The 20,736-nt window shown below is 43.9% G+C and overlaps 1 protein-coding gene across 4 annotated transcripts in view; it reads left to right on the top strand.

The window, feature by feature from the left end:
• Nucleotides 1–18,219, top strand: part of MARCHF3 (membrane associated ring-CH-type finger 3) — a 60,854-nt gene extending 42,635 nt beyond the window's left edge. For 2 of the 4 annotated variants that reach the window (XM_033086625.1, XM_033086624.1), the window contains exons 5-6: nucleotides 9,526–9,735; nucleotides 14,178–15,162. In XM_033086625.1, coding sequence (XP_032942516.1) covers nucleotides 9,526–9,735; nucleotides 14,178–14,336 — 369 coding nt within the window. In that variant the 3' untranslated portion in view covers nucleotides 14,337–15,162. Of the gene's footprint in view, nucleotides 1–9,525; nucleotides 9,736–13,090; nucleotides 14,158–14,177; nucleotides 15,163–17,112 lie in introns of those variants that run through there. The other 2 variants (XM_033086627.1, XM_033086626.1) reach the window with 2 other exon arrangements.
• Nucleotides 18,220–20,736: the final 2,517 nt, after the last annotated feature.

Here is a 20,736-nt window from a genome sequence, read left to right as displayed (position 1 = left end):
CCAGAGTCAGCTCTGTGCTTCTCCTTTGTCTCTGCCACAGGATGTATATTTTTGTCTGAGGGAGAATATTCTCCCTGGAAATGCACAGTGTGCTGACTGTTTGATGAAACCCAAAAACCAGCTACAGCAGCTGGAAATGGTTGTGCAGCCTGTCAGGCAGACCCATCCTCTCAACAATAAATTGGTGATGCTTCTTGGTTCATTTCCTTTTTTGGACTCACATTATTCTCCCAAAAAATATTTGTGTTTCCACGCTGGGAATGTGAATCAAGCACTATGGTGGTGATTAAAACTCTCCTTCAGCATTCACAATAGTGCAAAATTCAGTTAAAGGAGTCAGGGTCTGAACCCACCCTGCGCAGAGCTGATATCCCTTGTGACAAGCCAGCCAAGGACCTCGAACCACCACAGTGAAACCTCAAACTGCAGTAATTCCATGAATGATTTTTATGGACCTTCCAGTTTTATATAAGCTGCCTTTTTAATGCAGCCAATCCACAGGAAAAAGAACTGCATTGGGAGTGTGTGGCATTATTCACGTAGCTGTTTTTGCTGTGTTTCAGCATAAAGATTAGTCAAGCTTTATGTAAGTATTATGTATCATCTTCGTTTCAATTTCCACATTGCATCTGTGTTGCTTCCACTTGGCTTAGTGCAGAAGCAGGCACAAAATGTGGCAGTACAAATATATTTATGTGCAATAATAAAATGTTAGGGAACAGCCAGCTACAAAATAAAAATGGTATAAGAGTATTATGTGACCATATAAATCAGGCTTGTATTGCTTCTAAGTTATTTACATGTTTTAAACCAAATAGGATTTGGTATCTATTGGTTCACCTTTTTTTTTCTGTCTCAAACAAAGAGAAAGCACTTAATTAACAATACCAAGCTCATAAGCAAAACAGCATGCCTAGGAGAAAAAATAAAGTCAGGATAATCACAGCAATATTGGGCAGAAATTAACTTCAGTTTTTGCCTGCTGTGTTGCTGGCTATAGAGCTTATATCAGTAAGGTAAAATAAATTTTAAAACCCTCTAAAATGTACACCTATGCATGAAGTATTTAAGATGAGCTTACATTACAAATTAAAACCTCCCGAAGCCTTACACTGAAATATGAATTTGTTTCCTGTGCAAGACTTTGAGTCACGATGTTTTTATCTGTTTGGATTATTTGTACTTATTTTTCCTCTCCACTGTTCAGTGAAGCAAGTCATTAGCATTAAATTACTGTAATGAACAGACACCAGATTTGCTGCAGGTAGTTTATAAAAGGATCACACCTCAAGCCAGGAAAATAAATGGTTCCTCAGCATAGACACCAACCAGGAAAACTTTCATAAATCAAAGTTTGGAGGAACTGCAGGTGTCCATACAGCATGTTATGGCTGGGAGCCGATAATTAAGGTGTGCCCATCCTCCTTCCTTTCTTGACCCAAAAAATGGCAGATTGAAAGGGCAAGGTGATAGAGACAATTTTGTCTCTATCTAGTTGTCTTTGGCTGTGAAAATAATCCCCCCCAAGACCAACTCACACAGGGAGAGTTTGAAGCAACCATGTATATTTCCAGTAGAAGTATATTTGAGTTAAAGTATTAAAAAAATAAGAAAAAGTAATAAACTCCCCAGCATATATTTAAAACCATAAACTCTCCAAGATGCATTTCTTTTAATCTATTTATTCCTAATGGAGTGAAGTCCAGAGGCCAAACCAGAATGTTCTTTCTCCTTTAAAGAGAAATTAAGTAGCTGGTTTATGTTCCTTGCAGCAAGGATTTGCTAGAATGCACAAATCTTTCTTATAGTACTGGCAGGAGGAGTGCAAACAAGAGTAACCCACTCTCCATAAAAAAATAAATTACTTGTCAGTGAACAGACTAGATCAAACCATCGCATCTGTTACTGCTCATTCCTAAGTTCATAACAATAAAGGGCAAAAAACCTCAAGGAAAGTTCCCAGGAGAATGTAACTGATCAACCAGATTTGCTTCAGGAATGGACAGGATGGGGGAAAGGTGCTGGAGTTTTCAAAGGCACAGCTTTTTTTGTTTTAGATAATGGGTTTGGTGACTTTTCTTTGCACATCATGGTCCTGTAAAATACTTTTAAACTGCCCAATTGTCATCTATGTCTGTCCTTTCTGCTGGTGGCATTTCCTACAACTTATGGGAGGCAGTCAAAGTTTACATTTTCTAGGAAAAGAGAAGTGGTAAGATGTATTGCATCTGTCTTTTTGTAAACCTATCAAGCATTTGTTATCTATCATGCCTTTGGTTCCTCATATATTTGAACTTGTAGATCAGGATATTTGCAATGTCTTGAAATAAGTATTGCCAATAGCAAAATCTGCTTTTCTTTTTTATTTTCTTTAATGTGAAATGTGATTTTTGTTGATTTTCTTCTTTCATGCATTTGTCTGCCTAACTGGGAATACAGTTAGGCAGACAAAACTGAATGAGAGCATTGCAAATACAAACAGATAGAAAGAAACACAGCTTTTCCCATAGTTCCACAGAAATATTTTTTTTCTTGACACATCCTGAAATCTTTTAACTGATACAAGCATCTCCAGAACTGTAAATTAAAAGTGGCTAGCAGGAAAACAGAACAGCAGTGAGCTATGTTTAAAAAAAATTATGCAATTGTGTAATTGGACCTGCAAGACATTTAATAGATTTCTATAGTGCCATTTAGCAAGCTCTGCTATTTGTTTTCACTGCCAGAGAATTATTAATCCTTTTTTAGAACCTGAGTATGTGTAAAAAACTGGGTACCACACCCATGAACCACAACATGATTGCTGCTTGGTGGAGCTTTGTATATCAGAGCCAAAGGGTGGTTTGGGCTGGAAGGGACCTGGAAGCTCATCCTTGAGGCAGGAACCCTGGGCAGAGATACCTTCCACCATCCCAGGGTGCTCCAAGCCCCATCCAGCCTGGCCTTGGACACTTCCAACAGTCCATTCATCAAATCCATCCCTCCCCATGGAGAAGGTTTCCAAAACTGAGTAATGGGACTAAAATCCCTAGTGTGTTGTTTAAATGAAAGTGTGTAATATAGTGTAGTAAAAAATTTTAAATTTGGGGTTTTGAAACATAGTATTATATAAAAAATAAAATGGAAGCTGTAGGGCAAAAAAAAAAAAATTTTTTTTGCACCTTCTTCATGAGTCTAAGTAGTACTTTTATAATTAAATTTAAAAAACGTGCATTGCGGATCACAAATGTTTAATTATTAAATTAAAAGCAAAAATAGTTTAAATGCCCTTTCTAAATTAAACAGTTTAAGCTTAAAAAACCTTGTAAAAAATGCATTGCCATTTTAAACTTGTTTATTAAAGTACTGTAGCACTCACTATAATAGAATAAAAATTAATAAACGTCTAATTCCAAACACAAAATAACATTTCTTAAACTTTTAATCCCAACTCTAAAAAAAAAAAAAAACAAAAAAACCCACCAAAACACCCAAAAAACCAAAAACAAAACAAAAAACCAAAAAACCCACAATAAAGATAGATGCAATATTTCCCTTTTTTTCAGTCACTTTGGATCTCACCTGACTGCCAGGACTTTTCCAGTATCATGGACAGTGCCGTGGCAGCTCCACCAGCCATTTCCGGGGGCAGAGCCTTTGCTCCCCGGTGCCCCTCCTGCTCTCCATCCCCTCCAGAGGGCTGCCAGGAGAAGTTGCCATTGGAGACTGAGGCAAAAAAGCCTTTGGGAACCTCAGGCTTCTCCCCAACCCCTGTCACTAGTTTGCCAGAGTTGTTTGGAGTGGGGAAAACACTTCCTGTGACCTTTCTTTTGTGTTTAATGAAGCTGTAGAATGTCCTGATAATCTTTCCCCCTTTCCAACTTCAGTTCCAGCCTCACCTTGGCCTTCCTGACCCCAACCCTCCATAACCTCTTGGAGAATTTAATCTCCAGACTCTTCCCAGGTCACCCATCCTTGATTTCACTGCCTGTTCATTTGCTTCTTTCCTTTTCTCCTGGCCAGCAGGTCTCTGCTGACCCATGCAGGCATCCTGCCTTCTCTGCTCAATTTCTTGCTCCTGTTTTTCAGCTGGCAAATGACCCAATGTCCAAATTGAAAACTGAGTTGTGGTGTGATGTCACTGTAGAGGCAGGCACAACACACAAAATGCACACTATACTTCAGAAGGTCAATACTTGTTTATTGCAACAGTGCACCGTCTTTTATACCCTCTACACAACTTACACTTTATTCTTTGGTCATAATTAGTCAATATAACAATCATTGGTAGAAAGTTCTCCACCCCTGTTCTTCCCAGGACCTTTCTAAAAATATTTTCCACAGCTGTGGGGTGTTTTTCCTAGTTATCTTCTTTTTCTCCTTCTTCTCTTGGTCTCCATGCCAACAGCCTTGGTCAGAGAATGCTTCTCAAAACAAACCTCATTTATTAACCCTCTCTAACCCACAGACCAGCTGTGGGTGATCACACATAGCGTGACAGCAACAGCCTGTGGTGATCTCCTCATTATAAGGAGCCAATCCTGGGTGGAAGCTGTCTGTGCTGTGATTTACCCTTCCTAGAAAACAAAACAAAATAAAAATTATTAAAGTTTCGTCATACACCATCCTTACAATGGAAAATGTAATTTTTCCCATTTCAGAAGCATGCAGACATAGCAAAATTTATTTGCTATTTCAAAAAGAAGCCTTGGCTCTTTGAGACATCCATGTTTAAAATAGTCCCTGCAGTTTGAGTTAAAGTAGGGCTTAAACTTAAGTAAGAACAGACTCATTTACAAAGGGGCCACGGTATTTGCAGAATAACATTACAGAGATCAAATAATTTCAATTCCAACTCTCAAATACACAGGCCTCTGAGACCAAATCAACATCTCTGTGAGCTGTCACCATGGCCTTTCTAAAGGCACCTACTGAAGACAATATCACTGTGCCACTAACAGAATGTTTGGTAAGGAGGAGACCCAAAACCTGAAGCATAAATGCTTTTTTCAGCCAAAAAGTAACTGTCAAATGTTTGTTTTCCTTGGCAAAACATTAACTTAGGAAGTTACCCAAAATCTTTCATGACATTGAAAACAAGCACGTATACCATTCCAGTCTGAGAGATTTTGTTTTTGAGTTACATGTAGTGAAGTCAAGTTTCAAAACATTTCATTGAAAAATGTTAAAATGAATATTTTGAGTAAAAATAGTCAGGAAGAAAAAAAGCCTCAGATGCAATTTTGGGGGGATGGGCAATAAATGTGAAGAGGAGGAACAAAAATGGTCCTCTTGATCTTTCAAAATGTTCTTCATTCCGAAGAAATATTCTTTTTTAAAAAAAGAGAGAATATCAGCCTATCTGTGCTTAAAGCCCAAGGGAGAATGCTCCCACTGGTGGCTGCTGGCACAAAACCAGAAACTACAGTAATTTCCAGCACTTCAGCTTGTGTACAGCCTGCTTCCACCAGGACTCGCTGCTGACCCATCAGCGTGAAAATTACAAAATGAACTGATAAGTTTTGATGTGCAGTGAGCCATTTTTTGCTCAAAGGACAATGAGTTTAGAGGAGATAATTCCTTACTGTCCTTCAGCTTTGCAGTGTAACTCCAGCAGTGTTCAAAATCACTTCTCCAAGGAAAATACACTGAACCAGAAGGGGCTCTCCAGCAGAAACAGATTGTAGCCTTAGGATCTGATCAGGAAAAACACTGTGCACACACTTTACTTTTACATTTGTGAGTCACCTAATTGAAGTTAGACCTGTAGAAATGAGTACGTCCAGGATTTGGCCTTTGGCAGTGGCGAGGCAGCTCAGAATTGTGGAGGTGTTTTACAGCAGTGCTCTGCTGGCAGCTCATTTTAGTTGAGATAGATAAATTCAGAGAGTCTGAGCCTCTCCAGGGTCCTTGGCTGCTGCTTGCTCCAGTGATTTCCTTCTCCAATTTCAACTCTGCTTTGTGAAGTGGCTGCAGCAAATCTTTCTGTGTGTATTAGGTGTGTGGGGTGGAGGAGCCCCAGGTGTGTTCACAGTGTTTGGTCCATTCAAACGCAGTGCATCAAAAATCTCTTTCAGGATGTAAGAAAATTTCCTCTCAAAACTGTGTCGGCTTTTAAGGGTTGTAGCCTAAGCTGCTCTTCTTGGGAGGCTGTTCCAGAGCTGGATCCTCTGAAGAATGGGGATTTTTTTTCTGATTCTTATCCAAAATTTATTTGGGGACAATTATTATCCATCTGCTCTTAAGCCAACTTAAGCAGCCCTTTTACCTCACCAGTGGCCCCCTTCACTTCTCCCTTCTGGCATTCCTCAAGATGCCACATTTAGAGAGTGACTTTGTTGAGATAAATGTTAACTCCCATCTTCTGAGGTGCTGGATTCTCAAAGGGTCTCTTGGCTTGTCTCAATCATGAGCAGATATTGGGTTTTGCATCAGGTGCTATGCTTAAAGTTCTTGAAATAATTTTTGCTGCCATTGCTGAAGTAATTTCAGGTCTTGTTACTCCAGCTCCAGCTGCCTGTGGATCAGGAGCAGGGAACACTGATCACTTTCAAATTGCTCTTCAGAAAATGCCAGACAGGCCAGCATTTTACTTCAAACACGACCATTTTATAATCTCTATTTCCACCCCTCCCACCTTCCACTAAATGGAAATTATCACTCTGAGAGTCAGAACTTATTGCAGAAATAATTGGGCAGATTGACACATTTTAATAGGATGGATTTCACAGTGTCACAGTGCAGATCTGACAGCTTCATTTGGCCTTACCTCTCGTTCTTGGCCAGCAGGGTAGTCCATACCCTACAGCCACAGTAATTAATCAGCTCAGGGCTTTATTAGGATCCCTGTGTGGCTATGAGTTGCACAAAAGGATTTGCTGCCCTAGCTTTTTAGCTATAAAGCAACTTGACAGTGCCTATTCCATTCCCAAAACAAATGACTGGAATCTGGAAACAGAAGCAGATTTAGAAGCAAGTGTACCCTACTTCAGGAGAAAAATAAGTGCTGTGACTGAAATCTGTACAACCACTGAAATTGCTTAATCTTTGCTTTTGACTTATACTTCAGAGCTAGCTAATTAAATCCTTCTGGCTTTTTCAGGTTAGACTGTGGAATTGTGATGGCTTTATTTATTATTTAATAACTACTCTTGCCTGTCACAGCCTCATCTAATACTTGAATTGCTTGGGTTTAACTCTTTGTTCATGTGCCACAGGGCATAAGGAGCTGCCATCAGCCTGTGAAGCAGCTTCACACCATTTTAATCTGCTCAAACTTTCAATCAGGTTTGATGGCACAGTGAAAAATGCTGTTTTAATTCAGGTTGCACTGCACTAGTGACAGTCACAGGGTGGGGACAACACCACATGCCTTGACATGGGTGCTTCCTCCCCTGCACTCATGATGTTTTTCCGCTTTGCTCAGAACTAGGAATTATTTCTTGCACTACCTGAGCTGCATGGGTGCCAAAATTTTGAAGTCTGTCCTGGGAAAGTGGTGAACACCTGCAATTCTTGTCGAAGTCAAAAAGAACTGACCAAATGTTGGGCGTTGCTCTTCTAGGTGACCTTTTAAACGAGTGCTTTTCACAAAACCTCTTTTGCAGTCTTTAAAACCTTCAAAAGCACAACCTCTACTGTCAGGTGCTTTAAGTTCCTCTTGTTCTCTTGGTAGTTTCACACTGCAGGGACTCCTGGAAATGGAACAAGGGGAATGTTGCAGTCAGCCCTGTTCAGAAGCAACCAGATACAACCTGGAGCTGTTGTGCATAAACCCTTGGGGCTGTTTGTAAGTCAATGGATTGAAAGCCCCAAGGAAAGTAGTGTGAGTGATTGAAAGCCCCAAGGAAAGTTTTACTGTTTAGCATTCTCTTTAAAGCTACAGTAAAATAAAAAGGTGTTTAAATGTGAATGTATGTCCCCTTATTTTGCACAAACTCTGCCGAAGAAAACTCTGCTTGCAGCCTATTGCTGTTTTTCCCCTCATACTGATGGGGTGGAGAGGTGAGGATATGGCTGTGTGGGGGCTTATCTGCTGTTGGGGTAAACTGACCATGTCTGGTTACTGTTTTTCCCTGGCTAAGGAGGGGAAAAAACCAGTATTGAACCTTCCTTTTTAATTGACATCTTTCCCTACAACTTCTTTCTCATAGTAATGCATCGCTGGTTTTAAAGCACTTTGCACTCCCTCAGCATTTCAGAAGTATTCAAGCAAGTTAAAAGCCTGCATCCTGCAAAGAAAAGCCTGCAAAGAAAAAAAAGTTTCTGAACATATTTTTTGTGATCTAAATTCCTGAGCTGTATGTGAGACAGGACTTCTACTGCTACGTGTAACACACTTGGAGAAATAAGAGGACCAAAGTGTTCAGGGATGCATGAGCCTCATCTGGTTCTGCTGGCCCCAAAAACCCATAAAAGGATGCTGTAGAGCAGGTTTGACCAAACCCTGTGGCTCACATTGGCAAAAATTACAGGGCTGGGTAATTTTTCTGTTCAAATATTGACTTAAATGATGAGAGGTTTTCGGGGGTTTTTTACTGTTGTAGGAACTTCTTTCACGTCTGCTATCTCAAATCCTGTTTATAAAAAAGTGGGCATGTGCGCTTGATAGCTGTTAAATCCTAACCTTTGCTTCAGCAACTGACTTTCAGGCACTCTGTTTCTCAAGATTAATATACCTTCTTAATAAAAATAACCTGTGTGCATTGAACTCTGCTTAAATGTGGGTATCTGAAAACAAGTTGAAAATGACTTTGCGAGTTTCATGAGCAGAATGTAAAAAAAAAAAAAAAAACAAAAATATAAAAATCCTAAAATAGCATGGAAAATGTTAAAACATTTTCTGCATGCTCCTTTACACATTAAGAAGGGAGTTTTTCAAAGAAGCCAGGGGACAAATGCTAGGGGCTACACTACATAAAACACTTCTCAAGACAACCTTTACCACAGCTGAATAAATATGGTGGGTACAGCTAGAGGTGAACACCAACAGGAAGCAAGGAGGAGAAATTCAGGTCTCTAGTGCTGCCTAAAAACAAAGGAAAACCTTGCAAACAATATTAAGGTAAAAAACACCTCCTTAATGAAAGCTTTCAAGTGCACTAAGTATGGTATGCACATGAGTGATACAGGAATTTAATAAGGTTAATCAATTAGTACATCTAGCAGGTACATCACATAAGAGACCAGTTGCCCTAAGGTCTGTCCCTTGTAGTTGGTTCAGGGAGTTGTTTGGTCTGTATTTTGTTATGCCTCTCAAATTCTGGTGAAAAACTGGTTAGAAGTTCTCTTCCTGAGAATGAGACTAAACAGAATTTCAAGAAAGGGTTGACTTATTATTCTGAAATGTGAGAGAGGGCAGGAAAAGTGCTGAGAACTCTACAGCTGCATATTAAAAACCTGCAGGCATGTGAGAGGCTTCCCTAGGAGCACCCAAAGCCAGATCCTGCTCCACGCTCAGTCCTCCGAAGGATGGGTTTGTGCCTTGAGCTGAGGGTGAAATAGCCTCACTGTGCCTCACATGCCTTGTCTGTGTTCTGCCTGCAGTGGCTGAGGAACCCTGGCCCCCAGCACGAAAAGAGGACTCTCTTTGGGGACATGGTGTGCTTCTTGTTCATCACCCCGCTGGCTACAGTGTCCGGGTGGCTGTGCCTGCGCGGAGCCGTGGACCACCTGCACTTTAGCAGTAGGCTGGAAGCTGTCGGCCTCATTGCACTCACTGTGGCACTCTTCACTATTTACCTCTTTTGGACGCTGGTAAGTGTCAGGAGTTTTGTTTACTCACAGGGAAAAGAGGAAGAGCAAACGAGAAAGTTACAGTAATTTCACTAATACAAGCCACACCGTTTTGACCAAAATTTTGCTCCTATACTGGAAATGCAGCTTATACTCAGGAGCAACCAATATGTGAATAATTTTCTGACATTTTCAACCTCGGAAGTGCAAACCAAGTCAGTGCAAACTGCAAAGTCGAGCTCCTGCCAGTAAAACCCTGCATTTATGCGGTTGTTACAAATTGGTTACTGTGTTGCGTGGCGGGTGGAGCTGCTCTGTGCAGGCAGCACAGGGGGTGGGGAAGGTGGGGCACCTCTCTCCTGCTGGTCCCGCGGCTTGGGGGAGGCAAGTGGCTCCATGTTGCTGGCCCCGCGGCTCGGGGGAAGGTGGGGGCTCTCTCCTGCTGGCCCTGTGGCCCGGGGAAAGGCAGGGGGCTCCGTGCTGCTGGCCCCGCGGCTTGGGGGGCTTCCGTCCCCGCGTACCGCCGCCGCAGGAGCAGGCAGGCTACATCCCCGCCTCCCAGCACTGCTGCGGGTGCCGGCGGGCTCTGTGCACTCCCGCCACCGTGGGGCAGCACCGGGCTGGGGCGAGCGAGCCCAGTGTCAGCGGCGGCCGGCCCTGAACAGCCCCGCTGAGCGGCTGCGCCGAGCTGGGCCACCTGGCCCTGTCGGCAGCCCTGAGCCCTCATGGCCCGAGCTGAGCCAGTAAACCCTGCCCTGCCGCGGTTCTGTTACTATTTGGCAACTTTGTTGCACGCGGGTCCTCGCTGCGAACACAGAACGGCTTATACTCAGTGCGGCTTGTATTCGTGAAATTACTGTAATTGTGCAAAGTGCTCTGGAGCACTGCATGGGGCATTGCTTCTGTGCTGATAAGTGCAAACTGCACCTACAAGAAACCTCTTGTTTCCACACCATTCAAGTCCCCTGGAACACCAGAGAGACAGTTTGCTTCAGGGTAAGGATTCTCAAATCCCAAACATCAGTGGGGACGGCAGGAAGGAGACAGGGAATCAGCATGGAGGAGTTCAGGATGCTACAGGAGGGAGTTTCATCAAATGTGATGTGCAAAGGGTGAAGGCACAGCACACACACACACACACGCACACACACAAGATTTAGGAACAGCTTGGCTGCCACAGAGGATTCAGATTTTATTCTAATACAACATTAGGCCAACAGCAACATCTTGTCAATTTTACAATTCTAAAGTGTCAGATGTGGGGGAAGCAGAACACATATGTGCCCGAGTCTGTAGAAGCAGAGCTGCCTTTGCAATGCAGGTTGAATTGCATCCTGAACACCAGCACGAGTCACTCGCCAATCCATCTTGAGTGCCACTTGTTCTGTGTCAAGCTGTTGAACTCAGATAATTTAGTGGCCCCAGTGCACTGACAGGCAGCTGGCCCAGCAGAAATGAGAGCAACACAGGGGACAGCTGTCAAAATGGGTGTTCATCCAGCCCTGCTCACTGAAAAGCCCAGGTTAATGCTGCGTTCTATGTTTCACACCTCTTTATGGGAAGAGCAGGGTGGGTGCAGAGGGGGAGCACTCGCAGCACTGCACTCAGATGCTGCCAGGCTGTGCTGCTAGGGCAGGAAACACATCCCACATGCTGGGGCATGGCCACATCCCACAGGGCCAGCACACAGCTTTGCCCCTCCCTGGGTATGGCTGTGCTATAGCCCAGACCCCCTCCAGCAGATCTGGACCTGTGTAAGCTGGTGAGGAGGTGGCACATTTTAAAAACTGCACTGGGGGAGGAAGAAACCCCCTGTGCTGAGCCCTGAGGAAAACGAGATGTGAGGGGAACACAAAACCCCCACACTTCCTCACGAGTGTCTCCAAGAAAGCTGTGAAAGGGAACATCTCATTTACACATTTGTGAGCCCTGTTTCACCCACAGAGGAGTGCAGGCAGTGCTCGACAGGAGGAAATGCTCAGTTTTGCCTCAGCCTCATCAACTCAGTGCAGTCCATCTTTTTGTTGTTTCTGCTTTTCTGTGGAGCAGCAGCACTCTCCTGGGATAGGCCATGTACTCCAGCAGTGAGGCCACACTTGTTTTTCCTGCAGTGCTGGGTGTAGATGTACCTGGCAGGTATACAAGCAAATTTTGTTCAAATTTCCTTTGTGTATGGCTGCTTTAAAAACCAAAATGCTGAACAATTTGCCTAATGCACCTAATTCACCATCACCAAAATTTTTGGAAGTGGTAGAAGGCGGATTCAGGTGGATTTAATTAGCTATGCCACATGGACTTACCCAACCTTGCTTACTGAGACTGCAGCATCTCCATTTTTGTTCCTATCCCCGGGTATTGCATTTTCAGAGTAAGAGGAAAAAATCCCTTCTATTCACTTCACAAATTTTACCCCTTCAAAAGTATACAAAGAAATGTGCTGTTGGCTCTTGGAGAACATGATAGTGGGCCTGATGTAAATGTATAGCTTGGTTGATTTAATTGAAATTCAGTATCTTTGATGCTCACTCAGCTGTAATTCCACTCTAAATTGTTATTTGGGGCAGTAGGAGATGATGGGTTAAGGAAGCACTGTGTTCACCTTAGCAGGACAAGGCAGGGAGGCCTTCAGGGGACTGGATCACCAAATGATTGAAACTTAGAGGCAAAATGACCCTTCCTTCAGTGATGTAGGAAAGTCCCAGCCTGGATTTGCCTTGGGGAGGGCTCCAGGCTCCCCTTGTCATGCAGGAAGGAATGGTCCTACACAGAGAAGTGTAAATTCCATCGAGTTCTTCAGCAGTACATGCCTTCGGAAGTGGGAGAATCCTGTTACATAGCTTCAGCTCTGCAGGGAATTGGTTCAGTGCTGTGGGGTAAATTAGACACAAGGTGATACAATATTCCTTTAGGTCCTGGGGAAATTAGGAGAACTAAAACTTTGTTTTACTTCCAGTAAATCAGCTTTCTTTCTCTGGAGGCAAAAGCTGGCATAGAGATTATTTACACATCACAGTTATCCCAGTGAGCAGTAAATAGCAGGAGGGATGCTATTTTTAGCATCTCAGAAGCTGTTTTATCCCTCCATCCCTTTAAAACAGACAAGTTATCCATAAAACACTGCTGCTTTTTACTCTGTATTTTTAACACACACACACACCAAAAAAAGGTATCTTGTCTACCAAGAAGAAAGATCCAGACACAAAAAGGGGATTGGTACTTAAACAAAGAATTCGGGGCCACACTTTGCTTTCTCTTGTATAATATACATGCCTGGTTTAACAATGCAGCTACTACTCAAAGAACCTCACGTTCTGCTGCTTGAAAACCCAGCCTGAGCTCCAGCTCAGTCTCCTGAAGCTGTCACTGCATTTTACAGGGCATCCACCTTTCCAGATGTTGGGGTGTTTTTAGCCTCCTCCCTACTCCAAGTGGTTTCTGCTGCTCCTGAAGTGTCTTCAGAGAAGAGATTTCCCACATTCCTTCATACACACTGCTCCACAGAAACAGAAGATGCAGGTTGCTTTCCTTCGGGCGGGGAGAGGTGGTTGGAAGCTGGGGGAATAAATCTGAAGAGCTGAAGAGCTGTCTTTGCAAAACTGCTTAGTAAATCAAAGCTTTATAGCTTTCCCTCAGACAGCTGTAAAAAGATCTAACTAAAAAATAAAAAAAGTATTTTTTAGCCCTTGTAGGACATCATTGAAAGATACATTTCTTTATTTAAAGGTACCTTTTTTGCAGTAAGGAAAGGATACAGTGCATGGGTCAACTCCTGCCCACACCTCAAGAGCAAAACAATCATCACTTGGCACGTTTCTCTCGAAATTTACAGTTTGTTGTTAGTTTTTGTTGTTGTTTCTTTTTTTTTTTAGCTGCACATATACATCCTCTAACACAGCTACAACTCCCACAACGCTTGGCTGCCACTAAAACAAATTGTAAACTGTTTTTTAAAAACATGGGTCCAAGCTGTCTTGCATCTCCACAGCAGTCACACATTTCCACAGTGAGGTTGAAATTATCTGATAACAACAACAAATTTTCAGAGACAATCTAAATTGAGGCACACATGTTGTCAGCTCATGCCTCTGTGCAAGCCCAACTTTGATGCATTCAGCAGTATTATAAGTATTACAAGGTAGAACACACTGCCTGCAAACAATTACATTGTTTGTCAGTTTAGTAACCTGAAGCAAGACAGGATACCCCAAATTCTCACAAGAGTTAACAGCTCTTGTGAAGGGCAGTGTTGGGATGTCTGATTTTTCAGACTGTGGAAAAGGAGAATGAGAGGTAAAATGGGCACAGGCTGCTTTTCTCTTCTGCTGTGGCACTTGGGACATGGTGGGTCTCTCTTTTCAGCAGTTTTCACCCATTTTTGTCCCACTGAAAGGCATTTGGAGTCCCAGCTGGCTCCTTGCAGGGTGGCAGTGCCTGAAGGTGGCTCGTGTCCCTTCTGTCCCTAGGTGTCCTTCAGGTACCACTGCCGGCTGTACCACGAGTGGCGTCGGAACAATCAGCGGGTGATGCTGCTCATCCCAAAATCTGCCAATGTCCCCTCCACCCAGCAGTCCCTGCTGGGCCTGCAGCCCCTCAAAAGAAGCTCCAAGGAGACAATCGTGTGATCTGGGGTGGAGCTGTGCACTGAAGATGGTTTTTTGTCCCTGACTCATCGGGGTCAGGCAGTGTCCAAAACCCAGGAATGTGCAATTTGAATTTACAGACTGACTGCAGAGGGATAAATCACAGCCAGAATTCGAGTTCATGGATGCTGCAGTCATTTGTGACGTTTGCTAAGCTGCCAAATATGTTTAGTTAGCAAGGACCTTACGGATTCTTCAAATATGTTAATTGTTGCATCATCAAGTGATGCAAACTTTTTTTTATTGTTTAAAGTGTTAAAGTATGGTAATTGACAATGCAAAACAGGTTTAAAAAGTGCTTTGTTTTTATGATTTCTTGTTCCTACAGTACTGTTTCTTTAGGCAGCTGGACAGCAACCAGTATTTATTTCTGTTTCCTAAAGCACAGCAATGGCATTTCCTCTTATGATTTTATCTGCAGGTCCATTATACCAACGTTTTGATTATTAAAATTTGTGTGTAATAAGCTCTACAAATTGGCACATTATTTAAATGCTACAAAATTATTAGAAAATTGTATTACCCATTTTCTATTTGACAGGGGGGTCTGACAAGAAGATTCTTCAGTTATGAATCTAGCATGCACAAGAGAAAAATTAGACAAATTGCAGTAAGCTTCCTATCAAAAGTATTATAGTACACAGCACTCAGGAAAAAAAAATATTGTACTTTTCCATGAAGAAGCACCACATTCTTCATGAAGTGCATATTGTGCTGGTATGAATTCGAACTTAGCCAATTACAGTAGTTTCACGAATACAAGCCGCACGGAGTATAAGCCGCACTTCCGGTGCCTCGACAATGTTGCTGTCTTTGTCAATAGATAAGCCGCACCCCGAATATTAGCCGCACTTTCGTTCGTAGTGAGAATCCGTGCGCAGCTTTCACAAATTGGCCAATTAGTAACAGGATCGCGGCATAGCAGGATTTACTGGCTCGGGGCGGGGCCAGGAAGGCTCGGCCCGCTCATGGTTGCCGACGGGGCCGGCCGGGTGGTGCTGCAGCCGCCGCCGGGCTCACTGGCCCCCCTCTCCCGTCAGCACCGCCTCACTGCCGCGTTTGCTCGCCCTGCCAGCGGGGCAGCCGCCGCCGCCGCTGCCAGGCATGCTGGCCACCCTGCTGCTGCGTTTACTCGCCCTGCCGGCGGGTCAGCCACCGCCGCCGCTGCCAGGCTCACCGGCCGCCCCGCTGCCGCGTTTGCTCGCCCGGCTGGCAGGGCTGCCACTGCCGCCGGGCTCACTGGCCCCCCTCTCCTGTCAGCACCGCCCCGCTGCCGCGTTTCCTCGCCCTGACCGGCACTGCAGGCCCCCGCACCGCCGGGCTCCCCCACGCTGCTGGCCCCGATTCTGCTGGGCTTCCCCTGCTGCCAGGCAGCCCCACCTGCCGGGCTTCCTGCTTCTGCCATGCTCCCCTGCACTGCTAACCCCAGTTCTCCCAGGCTCCCCCGCCCTGCTGGCCCGGGCTCTGCCGCCCCCCCTGCCCCGCCCTGCTGGCTCAGGCTCAGCCGCCCGCCCCCCGCACTGCTGGCCCCGCCTCTGCCAGGCTTTCCCACCTCAGCCGGGGCCGGCCGGGCTCCAGCTTGGCTTGGGGCTGCCGCGGGCTCTCACTTCCGTGTTGGCAGCTTTTAGAATATTGTTCATGTATTAGCCGCCCTCGAATATTAGCCGCACTTCCGGGTTTCCACCAAAATTTTGGTCAAATTGGTGCGGCTTGTATTGGTGAAATTACTGTAATCCTGCATTTACACCAGGCTGAATTTAACTCTACAGCTTACTTTTGTATAGGGAAAGCCCTGCATACATAATGAATGAGATCATCAGATAAGTTTTAGGAAGCAGAGAAGAACAGCATTATTTTGAAGTAGCAGAAACTCCAGCTTGAGAGGTAGGATTTAGCAGAGTGTGCAAACCCTGACCTCTCATGGTAGCACTGAGACAAAAAAAAAAAAAGATTTAATACACAGTTTTCTATGGTGACCAAATTGGACTTGGTGTGTAAAGATCAGACCTTATTACTGGGTGGCTTTATTTGCTTTCCCTTGGTTATATGCCCAATTCATTCATCAATTCTTCACTCCCAGAAGAGACACACTTGTGTAGATAAACTTATTTTAAATACCTAAGAAAAAAATCTCATTACCAAATGCTGCTAGAAGTGGAAATCAATATAGAGCCCCTCAGAACAGCTGAATTTCTTAGAATTGTGCATGAATGGCAAAGCACCCTGTGCTTTATTTTCCAAACCCTGCAGCAATTGAAAATCTAAAGGAAGACATAGCAGGAAAGCTAATAATTTGTTATTCATAAAGGTCAAGGTATTATGGGCATTTACCATCAGACAAGAAGTTATTTGATGTTTCGTGTGTGCTCTGTGTCTGTGTGGGGGGGAAGCTTAGTGCTCAAAGCCAAATCTGTTGAATTTCTTTACTTGCCTATGGACCAGTCTAGCTTTGAGTGTGCAATTCAACAATGTTCTTTGTACCTGTCAATCATGGGGATAGGAGAATCATGGGGATATAAAGCAATAACAGCCTCATTCCAACAGAAAGGTACTCTCACAACAAGCCAAGGTGCGTAGGGAAATCATGAACCTGCAGATCTGTACTCATCAGTCTGGCAAGGTTGGGGTTGCTCATGTTTGGCTGCTTCTCTTCCAGAGGAGACTACACAAGGCTCTGAAGATAAGGACATCACAATTTCTGTGATGCCTAAAACCTGTAGTGCTTTATTCATCTTTATTTTTATACCTCTTCCCAAAGGTAAATAACTATTTGGAATGAAGACTGAATATGCACTTCAGCAGAATTCCTGATTAGAAAAAAAATCTGCTGGCCAGGGACAAAGAAATAATACAAATCTAGCTGGGTCAGGATGCTGTATTTTAACACATACATACTTTAGGGTAAGTTTTCTTCAGAACTTTATTACTGATAATAATAAAGAGAGAATTGTTATTTGTTGGCTTTGCCTCATGAAACTAAAAATTAGGGTGATAGGGAATTAAGTGGCAAAACATTCAGAGAAACATTTATTCAAGTAAAGCTGCAAATAGATCGGCACAGTAGCTCATCTGTGGTTTTTTGGTTTGTTTGGTGTGTTTTTTTTTTTTTTTTTGTATAAAGACATTTTTATTTACCTGAAGAAGGCATATTGAAGCAGAGAGAGAGAAAAAGCATGGTCCAGTTTAGCACACACATGACTAACCCAGTTTCTGTGCTTGATGCAGCAGCACAGCAGAACTGCCTGGTGAAGTCATCAGTGGTAATGTCCCATGGACTTTCTTGGAGGAAAAAAAAAATGGCAAGAAAGATCCAGTCAGACACTTACCATTGCATGAAACACATAGAAAAAAGTATACGTGTATTCTCCCTTGTTTTTCCTAAAACACAAGAGTTGGGAGGTCAGAGATATTACTTCTTAATCCCACTTGTGCTCTGAAGATTTACAGACAGAAGTATCTGCCAGATGGGAGTTGATTTTTCTTCCATGAGTTGATGCTGTAGATGCCACACCAAACCCAAATTTCCATAAAAAACTGGATCATTATAGCAAATTCTCCTCAACAGCAGCAACACCCATTTCTGTCTGAATAGAAGTGAAAGACAGAATTAACCACAGCAGAAGCCACAGCCAGCAAAGCTCCTGGCAGTACAATGACACCATTGTTATATTCTTCTTAAAAAACCAAAATTAATTAAAGAACATAAGTAACAAAAGGATGAGCGACAACCTTGCTATTTTTTTAACATCACTCAACTTCCCTCTCAGCAGCTTTATGCTTTCTTCTCGTGCAGCTGACCTTGTACAGTAAATTCACGAATACAAGCCGCACTGAGTATAAGCCGCATCTCTGGGTGTTGGCAAATATTTCGGTTTTTGTCCATAAATAAACCGCACCTGAATATAAGCCGCTCTGTCGTTCGCAGCGAGGACCCGCATGCAACAAAGTTGCCAAATACTAACAGAATCGCGGCAGGGCGGGGGTTACTGGCTCAACTAAGGCTGTGCAGGCTCGGCACGCTAGGGGGTGCTGACGGGGCCAGGTGGTCCAGCCCGGCGCTGCCACTCGGGGCTGGCCACCGCCTCTGAGTTTGCTCGCCCCGGCCCCGCTCGCGCCGCGGCGCCGGCCGGGCACGGAGCACCCCCTGCTCCTGCCACGGCGGCAGAGGGCGGGGGCAGAGCACCCCCCATCCTCCCCGAGTCACGGCAATGGCGGCACAGGGCCCCTGTCGGCTCCCTGAGCCGTGGCAATGGTGGCGCAGGGCCCCCGTCGGCTCCCCGGGACATGGCAATGGCGGCGCGCCCACCCCCCTCCTCCCCGAACCGCAGCAATGGCGGCGCAGGGTCCCTCCGTCTCTCTCCTGGGCTGCGGCAGAGGAGGCAAGAAGAGAGCTCTCCTGCCTCTCTCCCCGCCCCCCGTGCTGCCTGCAGGGAGCCAGGGCAACACAGTAACACTGTAACAATTGCGGAATGCCGGCTTTTACTGGCAGGTGCTTGGCTCAGCGCCCTGGCTGGCACGTCTGGGGTTGTAAATGTCAGAAAATTATTCACATATTAGCTGCCCCCGACTGTTAGCCGCACTTCCGGGTTTCCACCAAAATTTTTGTCAAATTGCTGCGGCTTTATTCGTGAAATTACTGTAATTTACGTTCCTTTTACAGATAAGTTACATAGAAGGAACAGTATTCAACAGTATTTGAGCCAGTATTTTAAGTTGCAAATGATAAAAGTAGCCTTTTCTGATTCAGAGTGTAATGCAAAATAAGGAAGTTTTACTTTTGTTAAATAGTCTTCTCCCTGCAGGACTTGCCCATCACATTACATAAAGATTAGAAATACCCCAGCTTTCTGCTCAGCTGGAGGGAAGTCACAGCAAAAACAGTTAATAAAGATACTTCAGTTTTTGGTGTTGTTTGGGGTTTTTTTTTTTGGTTACTCAACTAAACAGTTCTGCCAGATTGAGACTTCAAAATGTCATTTACATTTCACTTATTTAAACCAGCTTTGCACCAATACAAAGTCACACAGGGCAAAGTGACAACTCCACAGAAAGGGGCCCAGAGCCAATATATGCAATGGCATTTGATGCAATGAGTACCATCAGAAAGAGGTATGAGAACAAATACTGGGACAGATTCATGCATTAAGAGAGCTGAAGAAGCTCTTCTTTTGAAGAAAAAAAAAACCAAAACCAGTCTGTTAAAAATTAATTATCTTTACTTCTTATTTTTTGTGAGATGGTGCTTCATTTAACACTGAACTGGTTAATTAAAGAAGCATTTTCCTTGCAATCAGAACTGCGCCCTGCCTCTTTATTGCCAAATTACTGGGTATTCAGAAGTATCTTTAAAAACTACAATGGCAAAGTCATAGAATCACACAATTTTTAAGATTGGAAAAAGATGATGCATCACCTCCAACCACTGACCTAGCACCACACTGACCACAAACCATGTCCCCAGCTGCCACATCCACAGGTTTTTTGGACGCTCCCAGAGATGATAATTCCACCCCTCCAATGAAGAAACTTTTCCTAATATCCAGTTTAAACCTTGCCTGGAGTTGCAGAGGGTTGCTGCGACCTGAGGGCAGGACCCAGCACTTCCCCCGGCTGTCCCTCACCCCATTGAGCCCATGCCATGGATCCAGCCTGTCCAGCCCCTCTGCAGAGCCCTCCTGCCCTCCAGCAGAACCACACTTCAATTTAGTGCTATCTGCAAATTCACTGAGTGAATTCAGAATTCACTCCAGATCAATAAAGATAAATAATAACCAGAGCTCATCCCAACACAGCACATACTGATGATGACAACTCACTAGTCCACTGTTATTCCACATTTCAAACTTAGTTGCACATGCATTTCCACATGAGACAGCTTTTTCAAAAATCAAGGGTTACATCTTTCAGTCCTTAACCTGCTTAAATCTTTTGCTGACAGCCTCTCCCCCACACCTTAGTTGTGGCAAGACTGCAAAACACTTGTGCTCCCTTTGGTGTTGAAAGGTTACAGAACAGGAACTTTCTTTGTTCTGAGTGTACCAAATACTTCCCCAATAAAACTTGTCAAAATTGAAATAAATGTTGATATTCCATGTACAACATGGTCTTAGGAGCAGCGACAAAACACACCACCCTCAAAAACAAGATGCTGCATTTGCAGGAGAAACCAATGTTGGTTGCATTCCGTTGCTTCTATTACTATGCAGAAAGTAAGACTTGCTTGCCAGTAATAATACTTGTTGTTCTGCAAGTGTAGAACAGCTATGAAAACTCACATCCAAGTGTTAGTATTTAATTGTAGGAAAATTCTATCAGTCAATCAACTTAAGCTGAAATGTGCCTTCCTTTATTGAAGCCCCAAATGCAGCTTTTCTTCAGGGTT

Source organism: Catharus ustulatus, assembly GCF_009819885.2.
Source record: "Catharus ustulatus isolate bCatUst1 chromosome Z unlocalized genomic scaffold, bCatUst1.pri.v2 scaffold_29_arrow_ctg1, whole genome shotgun sequence".
NCBI classification, from domain to species: Eukaryota; Metazoa; Chordata; class Aves; order Passeriformes; family Turdidae; genus Catharus; species Catharus ustulatus.
This window is presented reverse-complemented; position numbering and strand designations above follow the sequence as displayed.